This window comes from Ovis canadensis, chromosome 21 (assembly GCF_042477335.2).
Source record: "Ovis canadensis isolate MfBH-ARS-UI-01 breed Bighorn chromosome 21, ARS-UI_OviCan_v2, whole genome shotgun sequence".
Classification (NCBI taxonomy): Eukaryota; Metazoa; Chordata; class Mammalia; order Artiodactyla; family Bovidae; genus Ovis; species Ovis canadensis.
The window spans coordinates 34861222-34884504 of NC_091265.1; the positions used below are offsets into that span (position 1 = coordinate 34861222).

Sequence of the window (23283 nt, forward strand, 5' to 3'; positions counted from 1 at the left end):
CTGTGCCATCTCAGGATTAAAACAAAAATTTTTGAAGGGATTTATATGGTACATTTTGTGAGAAGTTTTCTCTGAAGATGACAACTTGATTAGAGTTACTAGATGTTCTTCTACTTATTTTCTTTCCATATCTATAGATACTGTGTGCATATCTACTGACATTTAGTGCACAGGGAAATTTGGGTTCCATTTCTCCTACTCAGTTGTTTTGAAAATTCTTTAAAAAATTTGAAATGTAAATATTTACCAGATAGGTATTCATTTATTTATTCCTTCAGTTAACTCTTTATGAAGCAGGTACTGAACATATGGAAATGCAGAATCTCTGCTTTAATATGCTTACACTCAAGTAAAGAAGACTGATAGGAAAGCAGGTAGAGTAGAGAGTGGTAAGTTCTCCGAAGGAAGTAAATATATTTGCTTCATAGTAGTATGTGGAGCTCACTCATACCAGCTTATTGGAGCCAAAGAAGTTTGCAAACCTGTTTCAACAGTGGTGGTTGAAATTGGGCTAAGGCTTCCCAGCTGGTACCAGTGGTAAAAATCCAGCCTACCAGTGCAGGAGACATAAGAGGTGCGGGTTCAGTCCCTAGGTTGGGAAGATCCCTTGGAGGAGGGCATGGAAACTCCATTATTCTTGCCTGGAGAATCCCATGGACAGAGGAGCCTGGTGGGCTCCAGTTCATAGGGTCACAAAGAGTCGGACACAAGTGAAGTGACAGCGCATGCACTCATACGTAGGAATATTTATACCATGGAAATTGGCTAATTCTAGTAGGGCTTTCCTTCCTCCCATTTTTTCCTCCATCTTTGCTTCACTCTGTACCCCACTTCCTTCCTTCCTTCCTCTTTTCTTCCTGTCTTTCTTTTCCCCTTAGGACATGCATACTACTGTTGGTTGAGGAGGAAAGGTAGTAAATGCAGTTCTGTGTCTCACTGTAACATGAGCTCATTCTACGTGTCATGTCATAAGTCATTCCATGCCCAACTAATTCTGGTGATTTAAGCTACAGTCTTTCACAAATATTGTGGCTGTTTACCTTTTAGATGATAAAAATAAGATTAAATCTAAATCTCCTGTGGGTTCCTTTTCTTCCCAGAGAATATAAAGCAGCTAACATCAGCATCAACTTATACATTGTCAATGAACCTTGGCTCTTCTCATTGGTCTGGTGCCACAGTATTCAGTCCGTGACCACAGACAACATTGAAGTCCTGAATGGGATGACTCACCCTTACTACTTCATGGTGAGCTGGTTGTTCAGATTATTCTTCCTAGACTGATACAGTAGGAGTCTCTGTCCCCCACCTTACCCCTACATTGCCCACTGTGCAGTCCCCAGAGTAGCTACTTAAGAGCAGAAACAATATGTGACATTGGAGATATGGCAGTTTTCCTTCTCTCACCCAGATCCTTCTGTTATTCTCAGGGAGAAATTGCTGTTGGTATAAATAATTGGCTGTTTATTGAATCCCCACAATGTGCCTTTCTTGGATACTGTAATTCAACCCTCTGAGCTAGCCACTAGGAGTAACACATGGGAATCTGAAGTTTGAAGCTTCACATGATGCAGGATTCACAATGTCTGACTCCAGTGTGTTGATACTACATCCCCACCTGTAGGCAGAGCAACAGTGACAGTGGCATGAGGTGTGGGAATTCAAGTGAACTTGAATTCCAAAGTGAGAACTGTGGGTCCTGACCAAAATGCTTTTGAGAAGGAGTGTGAGTGCCCCTCACCTAGCTTGATTTCCCCTTCTGTCCTGCTTCTGCTTATGATCAGAGGCATGGGGACACAAACACCTGAGTTACACTTCCAGCTGAATCCCATCACTTATTATCTATGAAGGGAACCCCAGCTAACGAATTAACTGCTACAGAGCCCATTTTTCTTATCAGTGTGTAGATAGGATGACTGCATCAGACACAATAGGCAACAATGGAAAACAGCTTAATTTCTCTTTTCTGACTTTCTAAACTGCTCTGTGAGCTAGGCTTTTCCTTACCCTGAATGAGATTTCTCTCAGATCCCATAGTTTTTCTAGTCATTCTTATATAATCTTTCAACATACTGTTTAGTCACCAAAAAGCCTCAATTCAGGATCAAAATGTGTAGTTCAGAATAATAACTCAAACTCTAAATTGCCTTGAAAATTAAAGCTTTAGGCAGAGAAACCTAAATGAAAAGACTGAATATTTTTGGTTGCCTTCTCCATACTTCCAGCCTTACTGGCCCCCTTATTTTTCTGACTTGTTCAGGGTCAGGAGCAGATGCAAGGTAGTTAGGGAAAAGGGCAGTCTTGTAGGGCTGGTATTTCATTGAGGCCCTCTGGTAGCAGTGTAAAATTGCCTACCCCTTCTTATTTGGTGGCTTAGGGAGGTTTCTACAGATGATCCTCAAGGAAACCTAGGATGGCAGGTCCCTTGGCACAAATGAAGCCTCTTCACTTGTCTTTCCCCATATTATCCCTCTTCTTGTATGTACTGTATACTTTTCTAATGTTTTTGATTTTAAAATTGCAGTGAAAACTTGTTCATTATATAAAATTCAGTTATTACAAAAATGTAAATTAGAAAGCAGTGCACCCTTCATAATCCTATCCCCTAAATCAGTAATGGCTCAAAACTGTCCCTTCAGATATATTAAATAAAACTTTTTACTTCAATACTTGGATTGATAATATTTAAATTTATAATAAATTCATGTGTTTCAAAATCAAAGAGTGTAAAAGGATGTAAGTAAATAACTTATTTCTAAAAGAAGGACGTTTAAAGGACTGAAGGTAACTTTGGTCAAGGAGGTGGGACCAGCATCTCAAAGGCTTTCCTAAGGAGCCCATACTCTGGGTCAGAATATGCAGATTCAGATCTTGGCTCTACTACTTATTGTGTTAACTCTCGGAAATGTTATCTAACCTGCTGGGCCTCAGATTGTTTATTTGTAAATTGGAGATAAAACTAGTACAATAGAAGCAGTTTTATCCAATACACATGGGTCTGCTTAATGGTCTGTTTGTTGAAAAAGTTAGAACAGGACATCATGAAATAAATTATATATAGTCTATTACCATTTTATTATGTTTAAAAAGCACACCTAATATTTAGTGGCTTAAAAGTAACAAATATTTGTCTGTCACATTCCATATGATGGCTGAGTTGTTTCTCCAGCCTGAGACAGTTTGACTGGACTAGGTGGTCTAGGATGTCCTCATCCACATGTTTAGGTTCTTACCTGGGATGACTGTGGTTTCTTCATTTGGTCACTCATCCTCAAAGAGGCCAGCTTGTGCATGTTCACCTGGTGGCACTGGATTTCCAGCAGCAAGAGAGGTCAAGCACCAGTGCACATGCTTTCTTAAGGATCTCCCAGTGTGATGTTTGTAAATGTACCATTGGCCAAAGAAAATCACATGGTTAAGTTCAGATTCAAGGTGGGTCAGGGGGAAAAACAGACTTTACCTCTTAATGGCAAGTGACAGTGCAGTCACATTTCATATAGGCCTGCATTTTGAATTAAATAATGTGGCCATTTTTATAAACAATCTACCACAAAAACAAACTCAGAATGGATTAAAGATGTAAGACCATATACTTTAAAACTCTTAAAGGAAAGCATACAACACTCTACCCTGTGGGGCTGTCATCCAGATTCATTGGAGAAATCAAAAGCTTAATAGAAAAGCAAAAGCTAAGAGAATTCAGCACCAGCAGACCAGCATTGCAACAAGTACTAAAGGAACTTCTTAAAGCAGAAATGAAAAAGCCACAAATAGAGACAGAAGAAATTACAAATGGAGAGACTCACCAGTAAAGGCAAACATACAGTATAGATAGGAAATCATCTGTGCACCAAAATATGACATAAAAACCATCAATTGAGAGGAGAGCACAAATGGAGGATATTGGAAATGTGTGTGAAATTAAAAGACCTTAAAACAATCTTGTTTATATATAGACTGCTATGTCAAAATCCCATGGTTACCACAAGCCAAAAATCTACAGTACATACACACACACAAAAGAGAAAAAGAATCCAAACACAACACTAAAATTAGTCATTAAATCACAGGAGAAAAAAAGAAGTAAAAAGACTGTAAAAACAAACCCGAAACTATTAAGAAAATTGTAATAGGAAAATACATATCCATAATCACCTTAAATGTAAATGGATTAAATACTCCTATCAAAAGACACACACTGGCTGAATGGATATGTATGATGTTTATATGAAACCCACTTCAGACCTAGGGATATATATAAACTGAAAGTGAAGGGATGAAAAAGATATTCCATGTAAATGAAAATCAAAAGAAAATTGGAGTAGCAATACTCATATCAAACAAAATAGACTTTATAAAATAGACTGTTACAAGGGACAAAGAAGGACACTACATAACAATCAAAGGAACAGCCCAAGAAGAAGGTATAACAATTTTAAATATATATGCACCCAAATATAAGCACCTTAATACATAAGGCAAACGATAACAACCATAAAGTGAGAAACTGACAGGAACACAATAATAGTGGGGGACTTTAACATTTCACTTACACCAATGGGCTGAGCTTCCTGACAGAAAAATTGATAAGGAAACACAAGCCTTAAATTATACATTAGACCAGATATTAACTAATATCTATAGATCATTCCATCCCAATGTAACACAATACACATTGTCCTTAAGTGCACATGGAACATTCTCCAGGATTGACCATATGCTGGGCCACAAAGTGAGTCTTGGTAAATTTAAGAATATTGAAGTTATATCAAGCATCTTTTCTGATCACAATACTATGATACTAGAAATCAACTACAAGGGAAAAAATGTAAAAAACCAAAAACACGTGGAGGCTAAACAATATGTTACTAAACAACCAATAGATCACTGAAGAAGTGAAAGAAGTAAAAAGATACCTAGAGACAAATGAAAATGAAAATACAATGATCCAAAACCTATGTGACATGGCAAAGGCAGTTCTAAGAGGCAAGTTCATAGCAAAACAAACTTACCTCAGGAAACAAGAAAACTGACAAATAAATTAACATTACATCTAAAGCAAGTAGAGAAAGAGGAATAAAGAAAACCCAGAGTTGGCAGAAGGAAAGAAATCATTAAGACCAGAGCAGAAATAAATGATAAAGACACGAAGAAAACGATAGGAGCAATCAATGAAAAATAAAAGCTGTTTTTCTTTTTAAAAGATAAAAATTGATAAACCTTTACCCAGATTCATCAAGCAAAAGGGGACGGGGCACAATCAATAAAATTAGAAATCAAAAAGTAGAAGTTACAACTAACACCAAAGAAATACAAAGGATCATAAGAGACTAACACAGGCAACTGCATGCCAATAAATAGGACAACCTGAAAGAAATGGACAGATTCTTAGCAAGATATGATCTCTCAAGACTGAACCAAGAAGAAATAGAAAATATCAACATACCAATCACAAAGAAAGGCAATGCCAAAGAATGCTCAAACTACCACACAATTGCACTCATCTCACGTGCTAGTAAAGTAATGCTCAAAATTCTCCAAGTCAGGCTTCAGCAATATGTGAACCGTGAACATCCAGATGTTCAAGCTGGTTTTAGAAAAGGCAGAGGAACCAGAGATCAAATTGCCAACATCCACTGGAACATGGGAAAAGCAAGAGAGTTCCAGAAAAACATCTATTTCTGCTTTATTGACTATGCCAAAGCCCTTGACTGTGTGGATCACAATAAACTGTGGAAAATTCCGACCTGACCTGCCTCGAGAAATCTGTATGCAGGTCAGGAAGCAACAGTTAGAACTGGATATGGAACAACAGACTGGTTCCAAATAGAAAAAGGAGTATGTCAAGGCTATATATTGTCACCCTGCTTATTTAACTTCTATGCAGAGTACAATATGAGAAACAGTGGGCTGGAAAAAGCACAAGCTGGAATCAAGATTGCTGGGAGAAATATCAATAATCTCAGATATGCAGATGACACCACCCTTATGGCAGAAAGTGAAGAGGAACTAAAAAGCCTCTTGATGAAATTAAAAGAGGAGAGTGAAAAAGTTGGCTTAAAGCTCAACATTCAGAAAATGAAGATCATGGCCTCTGGTCCCATCACTTTATGGGAAATAGATGGGGAAACAGTGGAAACAGTGTCCAACTTTATTTTTGGGGGCTCCAAAATCAATGCAGATGGTGATTGCAGCCATGAAATTAAAAGACGCTTACTCCTTGGAAGGAAAGTTATGACCAACCTAGATAGCATATTCAAAAGCAGAGACATTACTTTGCCAACAAAGATCTGTCTAGTCAGTTCAGTTCAGTTCAGTCTCTCAGTCGTGTCCAACTCTTTGTGACCCCATGAATCGCAGCACGCCAGGTCTCCCTGTCCATCACCAACTCCTGGAGTTCACTCAGACTCACATCCATCGAGTCCGTGATGCCATCCAGCCATCTCATCCTCTATCGTCCCCTTCTCCTCCTGCCCCCAATCCCTCCCAGCATCAGAGTCTTTTCCAATGAGTCAGCTCTTCGCATGAGGTAGCCAAAGTACTGGAGTTTCAGCATAGCATCATTCCTTCCAAAGAAATCTCAGGGCGGATCTCCTTCAGAATGGACTGGTTGGATCGCCTCACAGTCCAAGGGACTCTCAAGAGTCTTCTCCAACACCACATTTCAAAAGCATCTATTCTTCGGCGCTTAGCCTTCTTCACGGTCCAACTCTCACATCCATACATGACTGCTGGGAAAAGCATAGCCTTGACTAGATGGACCTTAGTCGGCAAAGTAATGTCTCTGCTTTTGAATATACTATCTAGGTTGCTCATAACTTTTCTTCCAAGGAGTAAGCATCTTTTAATTTCATGGCTGCAATCACCATCTGCAGTGATTTTGGAGCCCCCCAAAATAACGTCTGACACTGTTTCCACTGTTTCCCCATCTATTTCCCGTGAAGTGATGGGACGAGAGGCCATGATCTTTGTTTTCTGAATGTTGAGCTTTAAGCCAACTTTTTCACTCTCCTCTTTAAATTTCATCAAGAGGCTTTCTAGTTCCTCTTCACTTTCTGCCATAAGGGTGGTGTCATCTGCATATCTGAGATTATTGATATTTCTCCCAGCAATCTTGACTCCAGCTTGTGTTTCTTCCAGTTCAGCGTTTCTCATGATGTACTCTGCATAGAAGTTAAATAAGCAGGGTGACAATATATAGCCTTGACATACTCCTTTTCCTTTTGGAATAAGTCTGTTGTTCCATGTCCAGTTCTAACTGTTGCTTCCTGACCTGCATACAGATTTCTCAAGAGGCAGGTCAGGTCAGAATTTTCCACAGTTTATTGTGATCCACACAGTCAAAGGCTTTGACATAGTCAATAAAGCAGAAATAGATGTTTTTCTGGAACTCTCTTGCTTTTTCCATGATCCAGCGGATGTTGGCAATTTGATCTCTGGTTTCTCCGCCTTCTCAAAACCAGCTTGAACATCTGGGAGTTTATGGTTCATGTATTTCTGAAGCCTGGCTTGGAGAATTTTGAGCATTACTTTACTAGCACGTGAGATGAGTGCAATTGTGTGGTAGTTTGAGCATTCTTTGGCATTGCCGTTTTTTGGGATTGGAATAAAAACTGACCTTTTCCAGTCCTGTGGCCACTGCTGAGTTTGCCAAATTTGCTGGCATATTGAGTGCAACACTTTCACAGCATCATCTTTCAGGATTTGAAATAGCTCAACTGGAATGCTATCACCTCCACTAGCTTTGTTCGTAGTGATGCTTTCTAAGGCCCACTTGATTTCACATTCCAGGATGTCTGGCTCTAGATGAGTGATCAGACCATCATGATTATCCAGGTCATGAAGATCTTTTTTGTATAGTTCCTCTGTGTATTCTTGCCACCTCTTCTTAATATCTTCTGCTTCTGTTAAGTCCATACCATTTCTGTCCTTTATCGAGCCCATCTTTGCATGAAATGTTCCCTTGGTATCTCTAATTTTCTTGAAGAGATCTCTAGTCTTTCCCATTCTGTTCTTTTCCTCTATTTCTTTGCATTGATCGCTAAAGAAGGCTTTCTTATCTCTTCTTGCTATTCTTTGGAACTCTGCATTCAGATGCTTATATCTTTCCTTTTCTCCTTTGCTTTTCGCTTCCCTTCTTTTCACAGGTATTTTAAAGGCCTTCCCTGTCAGCCATTTTGCTTTTTTGCATTTCTTTTCCATGGGGATGGTCTTGATCCCTTTCTCCTGTACAATGTCATGAACCTCCATCCATAGTTCATCAGGCACTCTATCTATCAGATCTAGGCCCTTAAATCTATTTCTCACTTCCACTGTATAATCATAAGGGATTTGATTTAGTTCATACCTGAATGGTCTAGCAGTTTTCCCTCCTTTCTTCAATTTAAGTCTGAATTCGGTAATAAGGGGTTCATGATCTGAGCCACAGTCAGCTCCTGGTCTTGTTTTTGTTGACTGTATAGAGCTTCTCCATCTTTGGCTGCAAAAAATATAATCAATCTGATTTTGGTGTTGACCATCTGGTGATGTCCATGTGTAGAGTCTTGTCTTGTGTCGTTGGAAGAGGGTGTTTGCTATGACCAGTGAATTTTCTTGGCAAAACTCCGTTAGTCTTTGCCCTGCTTCATTCCATATTCCATGGCCAAATTTGCCTGTTACTCCAGGTGTTTCTTGACTTCCTACTTTTGCATTCCAGTCCCCTATAATTAAAAGGACATCTTTTTTGGGTGTTAGTTCTAAAAGGTCTAGTAGTTCTTCATAGAAGCTTTCAACTTCAGCTTCTTCAGTGTTACTGGTGGGGGCATAGACTTGGATTACCATGATATTGAATGGTTTTCCTTGGAAATGAACAGAGATCACTCTGTCATTTTTGAGATTGCATCCAAGTACTGCATTTCGGACTCTTTTGTTGACTATGTTGGCTACTCCATTTCTTCTGAGGGTGGTTTTTCCAGTGGTCATGTATGGATGTGAAAATGGACTGTGAAGAAAGCTGAGTGCCAAAGCATTGATGCTTTTGAACTGTGGTATTGGAGAAGACTCTTGAGAGTCCCTTGGACTCTCTGCAAGGAGATCAGCCCTGGGTGTTCTTTGGAAGGAATGATACTAAAGCTGAAACTGCAGTACTTTGGCCACCCCATGCGAAGAGTTGACTTATTGGGAAAGACTCTGATGCTGGGAGGGGTTGGGGGCAGGAGGAAAAGGGGCCGACAGAGGATGAGATGGCTGGATAGCATCACCGACTTGATGGACGTGGGTCTGAGTGAACTCCGGGAGTTGGTGATGGACAGGGAGGCCTGGCATGCTGCAATTCGTGGGGTCGCAAAGAGTCAGACACGACTGAGCAACTGAACCGAACCAATCACAAGCACTGAAACTGAAACTGTGATTAAGTTCTCCTAACAGGCAAATTCTACTAAACATTTAGAGAAGATTTACCACATGTTCTGAAACTATTCCAAAAAAAAAATTGGCAGAGGAATGAAAACTCCCCAACTCATTCTATGAGGCCACCATCACCCCGATACTAAAACAAAAGATATCACAAAAAAAAAAGAAAATTACAGGCCAGTATCACTGATGAACATAGACACAAAAATCCTCAACACAATACTAGCAAACTGAATCCAACAACACATTAAAAGATCATACACCATTATCCAGTGGCGTTTATCCCAGGGATTCAGGAATTTATCAATACCTACAAATCAATCAGTGTAATATACCACATCAACAAATTGAAAAATAAAAACCATATGATAATCTCAATAGATGCAGAAAATCTTTTGACAATATTCAGCACCTATTTATGATAAAAACTTTCCAGAAAATGGACATAGAAAGAACATACTTCAACAAAATAAAGGCAGTATTTGACAAACCTACAAATAACATCATAAATCAACAGTGAAAAACTGAAAACATTTCCTTTAAGGTTAGGAACAAGACGAGGGTGTCCATTCTCACCACTTTTATTCAGCCTAGTTTTTGGAAATCCTACCTATGAGATGGCTGGATGGCATCACTGACTCGATGAACGTGAGTCTGAGTGAACTCCGGGAGTTGGTGATGGACAGGGAGGCTTGGCGTGCTGCGATTCACGGGGTCACAAAGAGTCGGACACAACTGAGCGACTGAACTGAACTGAACTGCACCGATGGCAATCATAAAAGAAAAAGAAAAAGGGAATCCAGACTTGAAGAACTTAAACTGTTACTGTTTGTAAATGACATGATATTATACATAGAAAATCCTAAAGATGCTCCCAGAAAACCGCTAGAGCTCATCAATGAATCTGGTAAAGTTGCAGGTTACAAAATTAATATACAGAAGTCTCTTGCATTCCTATACACTAACAGCAAAAGGTCCAAAAGAGAAATTCAAGGAACAATTCCATTTACCATTACATCAAAATAATAGAATACCTAGGAATAAATCTACCTAAGGAGACAAAAAACCTGTACTCCAAAAACTGTACAATGTAGATGAGAAAATCAAAGAAGACACAAATGGATAGAAAGATATGCCACATTCATGGATTGAAAGAATCTGTATCGCTGGAACAGCTATACTACCTAAGGCAGTTTACAGATTCAGTGCAATTCCTATCAAATTATCAATGACATTTTTCACAGAACTAGAACAGAAAATCTTAAAATTTTTATGGATACACAAAGTATCTTGAATAGCCAAGCAAAATTGAGAAAGAAGAATGGATCTGGAAGGATCAGGATCCCTGACTTTGGTCTATATTAAAAAGCTACCGTCATCAAAACAGTATGATAGTGGCACAAGGATAGAGTTATAGATAAATGGGACAGGATAGAAAGCCCAGAAATAAATCCATGCACCTGTGGCCAATTAACTGATGACAAAGGAGGTAAGACTATACAATGGAGATAAGACAATTTCTTCAATATATGAGGCTTGGAAAACTGTACACCATCATGTTAAAAAAAATGACTCTAGATCATTCACCTTTTGACATAGCCTCAAAGTCTTTCTTTTGAGAGGATTCAGCTGACTGAATTTTGTATTCTGTCACTTGTATGTGCTTCCCAGTGCACCAACTGTGACTTCTAAGTTTAGTTTCCTTGATGTACAAGAACTTCAGTTCATTTGGAGAATGAGGAATCTGCAGATTTTTATAATCCTCCCACCCCTCAGTTGCAGTTTATTTTTTAAAAACTTCTTTTGTCATCATTGAGTTTTTCAAAGCATTGACTTTTTTTTTTTTTGAAAATGTACTTTTAAAACTCTGATCATGCAGATTTCATATAACATTAATTAAATTCCTTCCCAGGTGGTTCAGTGGTAAAGAATCTGCCTGCCAATGCAGAAGACACAAGTTGGATCCCTGGATTGGGAAGATTTCTTGGAGAAGGAAATGGCAACTCCAGTTCCAGTACTGGAAAAGGCAACTCCAGTATTGTTGCCTGGGAAATCCCAAGGACGGAGGAGCCTGGGGGGCTGCAGCGCATGGGGTTGCAAAAGAGTCAGACATGACGTAGCGACTAAAACAACAACAATAATTACACTGTACATTTATAACAAGTACAGGTGTTCTAAGTCATATGGATTGTAAGAACAACTGATTCTTAGTGACTGTACAGCTGATCTGGTGGGCGGCCTGCAGCAGGCCAAGGCATCAGTCAGTCAGTTGCCCACTGGGGATTAGGAGCCTTGGCTTAGTAGAAGTTGGTTAAGAGATTTTATTATGCCTGCCTAGTAGATCTGTTGTGAGAATTAGCTGTGAAAATATACCTCACATGCATAGAATACTACCTTAGCTCCTGTAAATGCTCATTAATATTAATTGTTGTTCTCATCATTAACTTGATCATTCATATTGTTGTTGTTGTTCTTGTTATAATTAGTAATCAGACCAAGCAAAGACCTTGAATTAGGATGGAAATGACATACGAAAGATAAAAATGCCAGACCTAGTACCATCAAGTAGTACTGGAGGTGGAAAAATGAAGATAGAAAGGGAGGGTCAAGCCAGGGAATTAAAAAATTTATTCAGTATTAGATAATGGAGCTGTGAAATGGGTGATGTAGGCAAGAAGCCTAGAGAAGTGGACATGTTAGTTAAGAACGATAATTTCAACATTTTTATTTGAAGCATGATTAAGAAGAATGATTCCTAAATGCTGGTTCACAGACTGGTTGCTTGTTTCTAGGAAGCTTGTTAAAGATGCAGAAATTCTGATTCCTGAGTTGCTAATGAGGCCCAGGAAGCTGTTTTACGAGAGGCTGCAGCTCAGGTAGATTTGGATGCACGGCCAGGTTTGGGAAGCTGTGCCGATAGCACACTGGAAGCCAGGAACTTGGGCTGTAGTCCTGGGTCCAGAGAAGACTTGCTCTGTGACATCTCTGCGACTCCCTCAGACCTCTGTCGAGGGTCCAGGGAAATGAGGTGTGTGACATGTTTTAGCCCTTGCAGAGCCCTCGGCACATGTAAAGTGGGGATTACATGTTAGGTTAGCAGCAGGTATTCCCTGTGTTTGACTTCAATCCCAGCAATCAAGGTTCCTCCTCCTGCTCTGCCCCCTCTCCATTCCTGCTCAAGCAAGGGACTTGATCCACACAATCGACAATCTTCTCCAACTGTAAATGCCTAAAACTGTGTTTTGTTTTGCAGACACCAAATTTCTACCTGTTCTTGTGGATTTTCATGGATATTCTTTCTGCAGTTTTCATTGTTTCCATATTTCATTTTCATTGGTAAGTATGCATTTGTAATTTTGTATAATTTTTTCCCAAAATAAGATATAAATGATTTTGTACTTTGTGAAATTTGTGAAAAAACTTACACTCTTCCCACAATCCTACATGACAAATCCTCAGGGAGACAAGATTTTAAAGGTTTTATCTTCCAAACTTCGTGCAGCTCCACACACCCCTTCTACCTCCTCGATGTGAGACCATATTCTAAGGATAAGGACTCTCACTAAAGCTTAATCAAAGTTTTTTTTTTTTTTTTTTTAAACTACATATCCCTTGTGGATCAGTAGGGAGAGGACAAGAGCTGAAGGTTGTTCAGAACAAGTGTCCCATCTTCCACAGAATGGGACACAGCAGGGTGCTGTGTAAAGAGCAAGCTCACACTCCAGGAAGCCAGGGTTTTAGTCCTGTTTTTTCCTGGAGTTGCTGGGTGACCCTGGGAAAATCATTGCCCCTTTTCAGATCATAGTCTTTTTATCTGCCCAATCAAATGACATTTGAGAATTCTTGAGGGGAAAAATGCATCAAGATCATAAGGTTCAGATGGGAGAGGGAACATCTGGTCAAAGAATTTTAGCTAGAAGAAACCATGGTCTTTAGATCTCATCATGCCCATTGTTTCCTCATTTCAGTTGTCCTTTAAAGGAGGAAATTTCATACCCTCTGCCCAAGGTACCATTTGACTGGTAATATTCTTTTCTGGCCACTGCCTGCGTTATTGTTGCTTTGGAAGAGGTCTGTGAGGCTCATGGACTCTCTGCTTCCTTCTAGGTGGAGAGAGAGCCAGAGTGAAAAAATTCTCCAAGGTATCACCAGTTACACAGGTAAAGTCAGAGGCCTAGCCCCCTCTCATCTCTTCATCCCTCCCCATTGCCTCCATGAGGCAGGGCTTGCCTTTAATATTTCTGACAAGAATTGAAGGAGTCTAAAGTTACAGGGTGGGAACCACTGAGAAGCTGGGCAAAAACAGGCTATGCACAGACTCTGTGAGGCTCTTGACATCAGAATACATTGTGGACTTTATCCTCTAAGCAGTGAGACTCCTTGGAAGACTTTGAACATGATTGTATATTTGCTTGCTTTGTCATATCACACAGCTATAGAATACCGACTTTGTGCCAGGCAGTGTGAGACTGAAGTACCTGAAAGCTTTGTATATGGAGAGTGTCTCAAGAACAGAAGCTCTGGTCCACAGAGAGCAGTGAGGAAGTAGGAAAAGGTATAGCAGCAGTTGACATCTTTGGTTCAGCCATCTAGTTCTAGGACAGAGAAGCTGACATGCTCCTCAGGGCTGAATGTGCTTTATGTGGCTTCAGTTGTGATGTATGTTGGAAGGTGGAAGGAGGAAATTGCCAAGATCCTGGAATGCTGGACTAGAGTCTAGACTCTGCATACAAACATCAGGAAATGGCAAGTGAGTTTCAGACAAGGGAGCCTATGCTTAGACACTTGTGTAAAGGGATAGAAGAGCAAAATAACTTATTAATCAGCAGAATAACTCAGGACTAAGTGGGATAGGTCCAGTAAGGGAAGGGAAGCTAGAGTTTATTATTCAGAAGGTTGTGGGGATAATCACACAGTGAGTTACTGGCTTGGGAAGCCAGCGCAATGTTAAAGGGAAAGCCAGTTAGGAGGCAGAAGACGGTGCAGCACATGATGCAGCTTCCTCCCATTGCTCTTGGAGTCTTTAAGTAAAGTTGATACAGTCAAAACTGATGAATTAATTTCTTGTGAACAGTTGTGAAGATGATGAGATACTTTGTATCAGCCATCAGTCTTCAACACATACATTACTTAGACTTTCAGGAATGTATCCACAGTTCAGTTCAGTTCAGTTGCTCAGTCATGTCTGACTCTGCGACCTCATGAACTGCAGCGTGCCAGGCCTCCCTATCCATCACCAACTCCCAGAGTCCACCCAAATCCATGTCCATCTAGTTGGTGATGCCATCCAGCTATCTCATCCTCTGTCGTCCCCTTCTCCTCCTGCCCTCAATCTTTCCCAGCATCAGGGACTATGAAAAAATGAGAAATTTGAAGAGTGATGGTCTTTTGTATTGTAAAACTGAAGGTTTAAATCAAGTCACCCAAATTTATTGAGATATAGACTAATCTCCAGTGACTCTGAGTTTTATGGATTTTAAGGTTACTCTGCGGGCTGTTAAGGAGACTGAAGGCTGTGTTCCAGCTGCCTTATGATATTCAGAAGTTATATCAGTAAACTAGGGTTTCCAAAACAAAATACTATAGACTGGATGCCTTAAACAACAGAAGTTGATTTTTCTCACATTTCTGGAGGCTGGAGGTGCAGGATCAATGTGTCAGCAGGTTTGATTTCTTCTGAAGCCTCTCTAATTGACTTGCTGATAGACTCTTTGTTGCTGTGTCATCACACAGCCCTTCCTCTGTGCACACACCAACCCCCAATGTCCTCTGTGTCTCCAGGTTTTCTCTCTGATCAGACTGGATCAGGACTCACCATAATGGCCTCATTTTAATCATGCCTTTAAAGGCTTTATCTCCTAAATTAGTCCTATATTGAAGTTCTGTGGTTAGGGCTTCAACATATGAGTTTGTGTGGCACACAGTTCAGCCCATAATAGTAATCTAATTAAGAAATAAAAACAATATGGAATTGGTGTGGAAAGCATGACTGGGATAAGTTCTGAAGGAAAGTTCAAAAGAACCATTTAAATTTGAATGAAAAATGGTGGGTATCATGCCTTAGAAAATAAATTAACTTGACAACAACTTCCCACCATATTTAAATGAGAATAAGAAAATAAGGTGAGTAGATAATAAACTAAGAATCTTTCAAGTTTTTAATTTTAGTTGCTTATTTACAGAAACCAATTTTGCCTGATCTAAATAAATGTATAGAAAGACCATTTGAGTACCTAAAAGAGACAACTAGAAGGCAAGGGATGAAGTTTAGTATCAGGGAATGAATAAGGATGACTGGAAAGAAGCCAAAACCACAACCTAGAGCCATCAGTTCAGTTCAATTGCTCAATTGTGTCTGACACTTTGTGACCCCATGGACTGCAGCACGCCAGGCTTCCCTGTCCATCACCAACTCCCAAAGCTTGCTCAAACTCAGGTCCATTGAGTCGGTGATGCCATCCAACCATCTCATCCTCTGTCATCCCCTTCTCCTCCTGCCCTCAATCTTTCCCAGCATCCAGATCTTTTCCAGTGAGTCAGTTCTTCACATCAGGTGGCCAACATATTGAAGTTTCAGCTTCAGCATCAGTCCTTCCAATGACAGCCTGGAGCCATGGAGAGTGGGAAGAGCGGCCTTCCATACTAAGCCTAATGTCGCATCTTGCACCATGACTACCTTTTAGATTGACATGTACTGCTGCACCTGCTGCTGCTACCTTTAGGACACACCCCCCCCCACACACACACCCACACACACACACACACACCTTTAGGATATATTTTTCAGCCCTTCAAAGAAGTTGATCCTTTACCTTTTGTCTTGTATAGTTTCTTATGAAAAGTCATTCAAAAAAGAAATCTTCCATTATTTTAATCATTGTTCCTCTACTTATAATATTTTATCTTGTCTCATACAGTTTCTTATGAAAAGTCATCCAAAAAAGAAATCTTCCTTTATTTTAATCATTGTTCCCTTCTTGTAATATGTCCTTTTTAAGGTTGTTTCTTTTATTACTTTTTTCAGTAATTTGATTATGATTTACCTTAATGTATATTAGTGTGTCTACCTGCTTAGGGTTTGCTGAACTTCTTAGATCAGTAAGAGTATACATTTTCAGCCTGTATTTTTCAAATATCTTTCTGCTATTACCTTCTTCTTGGGTTTCCAATTACATAGATATTAGATGGTTTCATATTATCTCATAAGTTAACAAGACTGTTTATTTTTAGCCTATTAATTTCTATGCTTCATTTTGGATATATTCTATTAAAGTTTGGGTTGTTTTTGATTGCTGTGTAACATATTACCTCAAATCTATCAGTGTAAAGCAACACAAATTTATCATCTCCCAGTCTGTGGGCCAGGGGTCCAGGCATGGGTTTTCTAGGTCTGCTGCATATTTCACCAGGCTTTCATGAAGATCTTGGCGTGGGTTCCAGTCTCATCTGAGACTTAAGAGGCCTCTTCCAAGCTCATTGATTGTTGGCAGAATTTAGTTCCTTACAGTTGCAAGAACTGAAGTCAGTCGTGTTTTCTTAATCACTCTTGACTGAGCTTTTCTCTGAGATCTAGATATTCCATTCAGGTCTTAGTCATAAGGCTTTCTCTCATTGTAGCATCTTACTTCTTCACACCCAGTATAAGAATATCTCTTGTAGCAGATGGATTCAGGAGAAAGAGAACAAAGGGAAACAATAATACACAAAATAAATAGAAAACAAATTGAAATATGGTAGTCATAAATTCAACCATTAAGTTCAGTTAACATAAATATACCAAATACTCAAAGTAGTAGTAGAGATTGTAATATTGGATAGACCCAACCATATGTAGTTCACAAAAGAAATGCTTGAAATATAAAAACACATATTAATAGTGAAAGGACAGAAAATTAAAATAAAGTCAGAAGGGAGAAAAATGAAAAAAGATAGGATGGAAAATAATATGCCATACAAACAGCAAGCATGAAAATAATATCTGAAAGATAAACTTTAAAACATGAAGCCTTACTTGAAACAAAGATTTCTTAAGAAAGAAAGGTCAGTATATCAAGAAGGCCCAAAACTATATAGTTAGTAACAGAGCTTCAAAACACATTAAACAAAAATGGGAAAAAAATAGAAAATCATAGTTAAAGATTTTGACATTCCTCTCTTAGCACCTGAAAGAACAACTAAATTCATCAAAAAGCAATATCAGAAAGGATATAGAAGTCTGAACACTTCCAGCCAACCTGACCTAGTTGACATAAAATATTATATTCAGCAACTGCAGAATGTACAATATTTTGAAATGTAAATGGCGTAGTTGCAAAATAGACCATGGCAAGCCATAAAGCAGATCTGGAAGATAGAGCTGATTTGCCCAACACACAGATGCAAGCACACTGAATTATGTAAAATAAGAAGACAGAGGAATATGTTCCAATCAAAAGAACAAGGCAAAACCCCAGAAAAAGAACTAAATGAAACAGAGATGAGCAATCTACCTGATAGAGTTAAAAATAATGGTCATAAACATATGCTTATTGAGCTTTGGAGAAAAATGGATGGACATAGCGCAAACTTCAACATAAAGTACAAGAAAGTACCAAACAGAAGTAATAACTGAACCAAAAAATACATTAGAAGGGCTCAGCAGCAGAACAGATGAGGTAGTAGAATGAATCGGGGAGCTGGAAGACAAAACAATGGAACTCACCCAGACAGAGCAGCAGAATGAAAAAAGGAACTTTAAAAAGGAAAGATACATTATGGGACTGTTGTGACAGCATCCAGTGTAATAACATTTACATTATAGTGCTCTCAGAAGGAAAAGAGAAAGAGAAAATGCCCCCAAAATTGACTGAAGAAACTGGCTGAAAATGTCCCTAATCTAGGGGGAAAAAAAAGACATCCAGATCTAGAAAGCCCACAGAGTTCCAAATAAGATGATCTCAAAAAGACACATACCAAGACACTTAAAGTTAAAATTAAAGTTAAAATGGTAAATTTAAGGATAAAGACAGAATCCTAAAAGGAGAACACAAAAACCAACTTGTAATCAAGGCAAACAGCATAAGGTCATCAGCAGATTTTTTAGTAGAAACTTTACAAGCCAGATAGGAAAGGTGTGATATATTAAAAGTGTTGAAAGGAAAAAACTTCCAAACAAGGACACTCTACCCAGCAAGGTTACCATTCAGAATTGAAGGAGATATCAAGAGTTTCCCAGATAAACAAAAGCTAGAAGAGTTCATCACTACTAGACCAATTCTACAAGAAATATTAAAGGGAGTTCTTTAAGTTGGAAGCATACAAAAGTAAAAATATCACTGGAATGTGTTCATGTATAATAAAGGTAGTGGAGGAATGACATAGTTGGAAGCATACAAAAGTAAAAATATCACTGGAATGTGTTCATGTATAATAAAGGTAGTGGAGGAATGACATATAGCAAATATAAAGATTAAAAAACAAAAGGAGTAAAAATTACTAAAATTGCAATAATTAGTAAAGGATGCCTAAAATAAGAAGATATAAAATGTGTCATCAATCAGTATATTTCAAAAGACTGAAATCATACCGTATTTGATTACTAAAGTAGTTAAATTAGAAACAATCATAAAAGTATCTAGATAATTTCATAATTATTAGAAACTGATATATTTCTAAACTTTTTATTGATCAAGAGATTAATCATAAGGGAAATTGGAAGCTATTTTAAAGTGTAATGCATATACAACAGCAAAACTTGTATGGTACAACTTAAGCCATAATTTAGAGGGAAATTAGTAACTTTAACTTTTGGAAGGAAGCCTGGCTTAATAGTAATTAAGAGTCTACTGTCGCAGTCTAGAAAATGGAGTTACTTTTTTGCCAAGTAAAAGAAATGAAATGATAAAGATAGCATAAACAATAAAATAGAAATGATACAAACTATAGAGAAAAATTAAAAAGTGAAAAGTTCTTAGAAAAGATTAATAAAATTGATAAATGCTTAGTAAGGGGAAAGAGGAAGAGACAGACTCATTGCCAGAATAATGAATGATTAATGAGAAATTATCTCGCCATATCCTAGACACAAAAAGGAAAATCATGGAACATTTTTAAGCCAATAAATTTAAATGAGGTAAAAAAATTCCTTCAAATGATTCAATTTTCCAGAACTGAAAAAAGAAATAGAAATTTTAATAACCTATCAGAATCTTTCAGAATCAAATTCATGTGTCAAAAACCTCACAACAAAGGAAAGTTCAGGCCCGATAAGCTTCACTGGTTAAGTGAATATTTAAGAAATAATACCAATTTTGTACTCACCAAAAAACACAAGTGAATTTCTTAGCTGATTTTTTGTGGTCAGCAATAATCTCATATAAACAATATCTGACAAAGACAGTGCAACATCTGAATGTATCAATATCATTCACCAACTTAGCCATAAAACAATATATTAGCAGATTGAATCCATCAGTATAAAAAAAGGATAAAACATCTGGAGCAAGTGAGATTTATTGCAGTGGTACAAGTTGAATATATTATTTGCAGGTTAACCAATCTATCATCTATTCAAAATAGACTAGAAATAAAGTATATTTGACAAAAATCCACATCTATTTATGATCAAGATCGGAGTAGCCTAGTTATTGAATGAAACTTCCTCAATCTGATGAAAGATACTTAAGAATAAAACCTCAGCCAGTATGATTGTTAATGGTGAAACAGGATTTTCTGTCTACGATCAGTAATAAGGCGAGGCTGTCTGCTCTCACTACTTTTACTTGGCATTGTACTGAAGATCCTAGCTAGTTTCAGTTAGTTCAGTCACTCAGTCGTGTCTGACTATTTGTGACCCCATTGACTACAGCATGCCAGGCTTCCCTGTCCATCACCAACTCCTGGAGCTTGCTCAAACTCATGTCCATTTAGTAAGATAACCAGTTTAGTATATATAAATTATATACTAAATATATATATATAAAGATAAATAACAGGCATAAATTGAGAAATAAAACTCCTAATTTGCAGATATGATTATATACTATAAAAAATTCAAAGGACTCAAAAAACAAACCTACTACAACTGGTGACTTAAGCAATAGCTCAGGAATGTTGTTGTTCAGGCTCTAAGCCATGTCTGACTCTTTGCAGCCCTGTGGATTGCAGCATGCCAGGCTTCCCTGTCCTTCACTATCTCCCAAAGTTTGCTCAAACTCATGTCCATTCAGTCAGTGATGCCATTCAGCCATCTCATCCTCTGTCATCCCCTTTTCCTCTTGCCCTCAGTCTTTCCCAGCATCAGAGTCTTTTCCAGTGTGTTGGCTCTTTGCATCAGGTAGCCACAATTTTGGAGCTTCAGCTTCAGCATCAGTCCTCCCAATGAATCAGCTCAGTTCAATTCAGTTCAGTCACTCAGTCATATCTGACTCTTTGCAACCCCATAGACTGCAGCACGCCAGGCTTCCCTGTCCATCACCAACTCCTGGAGCTTGTTCAAACTCATGTCCATCGAGTCAGTGATGCCAGCCAACCATCTCATCCTCTGTCATCTCCTTCTCCTCCTGCCTTGAATCTTTCCCAGCATCAGGGTCTTTTCCAGTGCATCAGTTCTCTGCATCAGGTATCCAAATTATTGGAGCTTCAGTTTCAGCATCAGTCCTTCCAATGAGTATTCAGGACTGATTTCTTTTAGCATTGACGAGTTTGATCTCCTTGGAGTCCAAGGGACTCTCAATAGTCTTCTCCAATATCACAGTTCAAAAGCATCAATTCTTCAGCACACAGCTTTCTTTATAGTCCAACTCTCACATCCATACATGAGTACTGGAAAAACCATGAATATTCAGAATTAATTTTCATCAGGATTGAATTTGGTTTGATCTTGCTGCCCAAAGGACTCTCTATAGAACCTTCTCCAGCACCACAACTTGAAAGCATCAAATCTTTGGCACTCAGCCCTTTATGGTCCCACTCTCATATCTATATATGACTACTGGAAAAACCAAGCTTTGACTATATGGATCTTTGTCAACAAAGCGATGTCCTGCTTTTTAATATGCTGTCTAGATTTTTTTCCCAAGGTAGCAAGCATCTTTTAATTTCATGGCTGCAGTCACTATCCACAGTGATTTTTGAGAAAATAAGAAAAATAAGAAAATAAAATCTGTCACTGTATCTACTTTTTCCCCATGTGTTTGCCTTGAAGTGATGGGACCAGATGCCATTAGTTTTTTTAATGTTGATACAAGGTCAATATAGAAAAATCAACTGTATGTTGATATATTATCAGTGAATACTTTAAAAATTGAAATAGCATCATCTACAACAGTATAAAAACATTAATAGGAATTTTAGGAAAATACTGTAAGCCCTTGCAAAGAAGATAGATGATTGGCCACTGAAAACTACAAAAGTTTAGTGAGAAAAAGAAGACCTAGATAAATGGAGCAACATAACACATTCACAAATTTGAAAACCTAATATCATAGATATTGGATGTCATGGAATTGAAGTACAAATTCAATTCAGGTGTATTAAAAATCCCCTTCAGCCTGTGAAGCTAAAATTAAGCTCGTATGTGCAACTGTTTCTTCAAGAGTGAAATTATACACAGGGGAAAAATAACTGGATTCTCTTCTTCGGATTCTTACTCTCTTCTGTGTCCACGGTTCCTCCTTATATTGTAAATTCTTAAATAATTTTAAGATATTTTCTTAATTTTATACATGATCCAGTTTTTGTCTTTGATGAGAGTCTATTTCCTAGCTGCCTTATAAGAAAAAGTCTCCATCATCTATTTTTTCTATTATTCAGTTAGAAAATTAACTGAAACTATTTTCTAAGCAATTACTGTGTGATAGACACTCCTGAGCACTATACATGGGGTGGCAAGCAAGGCAAAGTCTCTATTCTTAAAAAGCTCCCATTCCAATAGAGGATGTATTCAGTTTTTTATTTACACTGCTTCAGAGTCAGTGGTTGGGAAATACATGAACCTTAAACAAATGTTGATTTCACCCTTCTGAGTGCTCCTGTGGTGAGTTAGAACCTCACCCAATAGACTCTTAAACTTAAGCACCTTATTGTACAGATGTAGCGAAGTCTGCCCAAAGGCTGGGTAGGGAGAAAACTAAGGGGAAAGATTCTAAAATGGTAAGTGAGGAGCTGACATTTTAAAGATGACTAGGATTTTACCAAGTTACTGGCAAAGATTGGAGAATCGACTTTGGAGGAATCTATGTTGTTTTCTTTTCTATCCCACAGAAGCTTCAAGTGCAAGCCTCCAAAATGAAGTATTAGAAATTATGGGTACCCCTGCACCTTTTCCAGAGAGGGAAAGGGAACCTGCAAGTTCTAAAGCTGTTATACCAGAGGTTGTCAATGAAACCACTGCACCAACCATGCATCCCACAAATGACGTTGGACAACCAGTGCCCACTGAGCCAGCCTTTGAACCCATCCAAGCACCCATTTCAGAAGCCAACAGAGAGGCCACCCTCCAAACTGTATTGCCTATCTTGGAGGCAAATGAACCAGCGGTTCCCTCTGTAGAGAAGCCTCCTCCTGAAACATAACCTGAAAAGCCTCCCACCATTGACTCCTCCCAGTAATCCTCTTTCATGTTTTCCACCACACCCAGCATGTCCTTCTCCCCTTTTTGGGCTGTCTTCAAAGAATAATTAGCCACAATTTGCCTCCTTCTCTTTTTTCTCCCTCTCTGTGCCCAGGGTGACCTGATGGTAGAGAGAGATCAGGAAAGGGGTGTGGAGGAGCCAGGGAGGCTCTCAGGAAAACCACTCTGGTCTCGCCTTTCCTCTCCAGGGGATGAGCAGAGGGGAAAGAGTGTGGTCCTGGAGTTGGAGCTGGTTGTTCTCCAGGAGTCAGAGGATCTGTCTCACCCTAACCCTGCATAAT

The 23283-nt window shown here is 38.7% G+C and overlaps 1 protein-coding gene across 1 annotated transcript in view; it reads left to right on the forward strand.

The window, feature by feature from the left end:
- Positions 1-23058, forward strand: part of LOC138426403 (glycerophosphodiester phosphodiesterase domain-containing protein 4-like) — a 133770-nt gene extending 110712 nt beyond the window's left edge. The window contains exons 14-17 of the mRNA XM_069564915.1: positions 1101-1248; positions 12644-12726; positions 13498-13550; positions 22633-23058. Coding sequence (XP_069421016.1) covers positions 1101-1248; positions 12644-12726; positions 13498-13550; positions 22633-22943 — 595 coding nt within the window. The 3' untranslated portion in view covers positions 22944-23058. The remainder of the gene's footprint in view (positions 1-1100; positions 1249-12643; positions 12727-13497; positions 13551-22632) is intronic.
- The last annotated feature ends 225 nt before the right edge of the window (positions 23059-23283 follow it).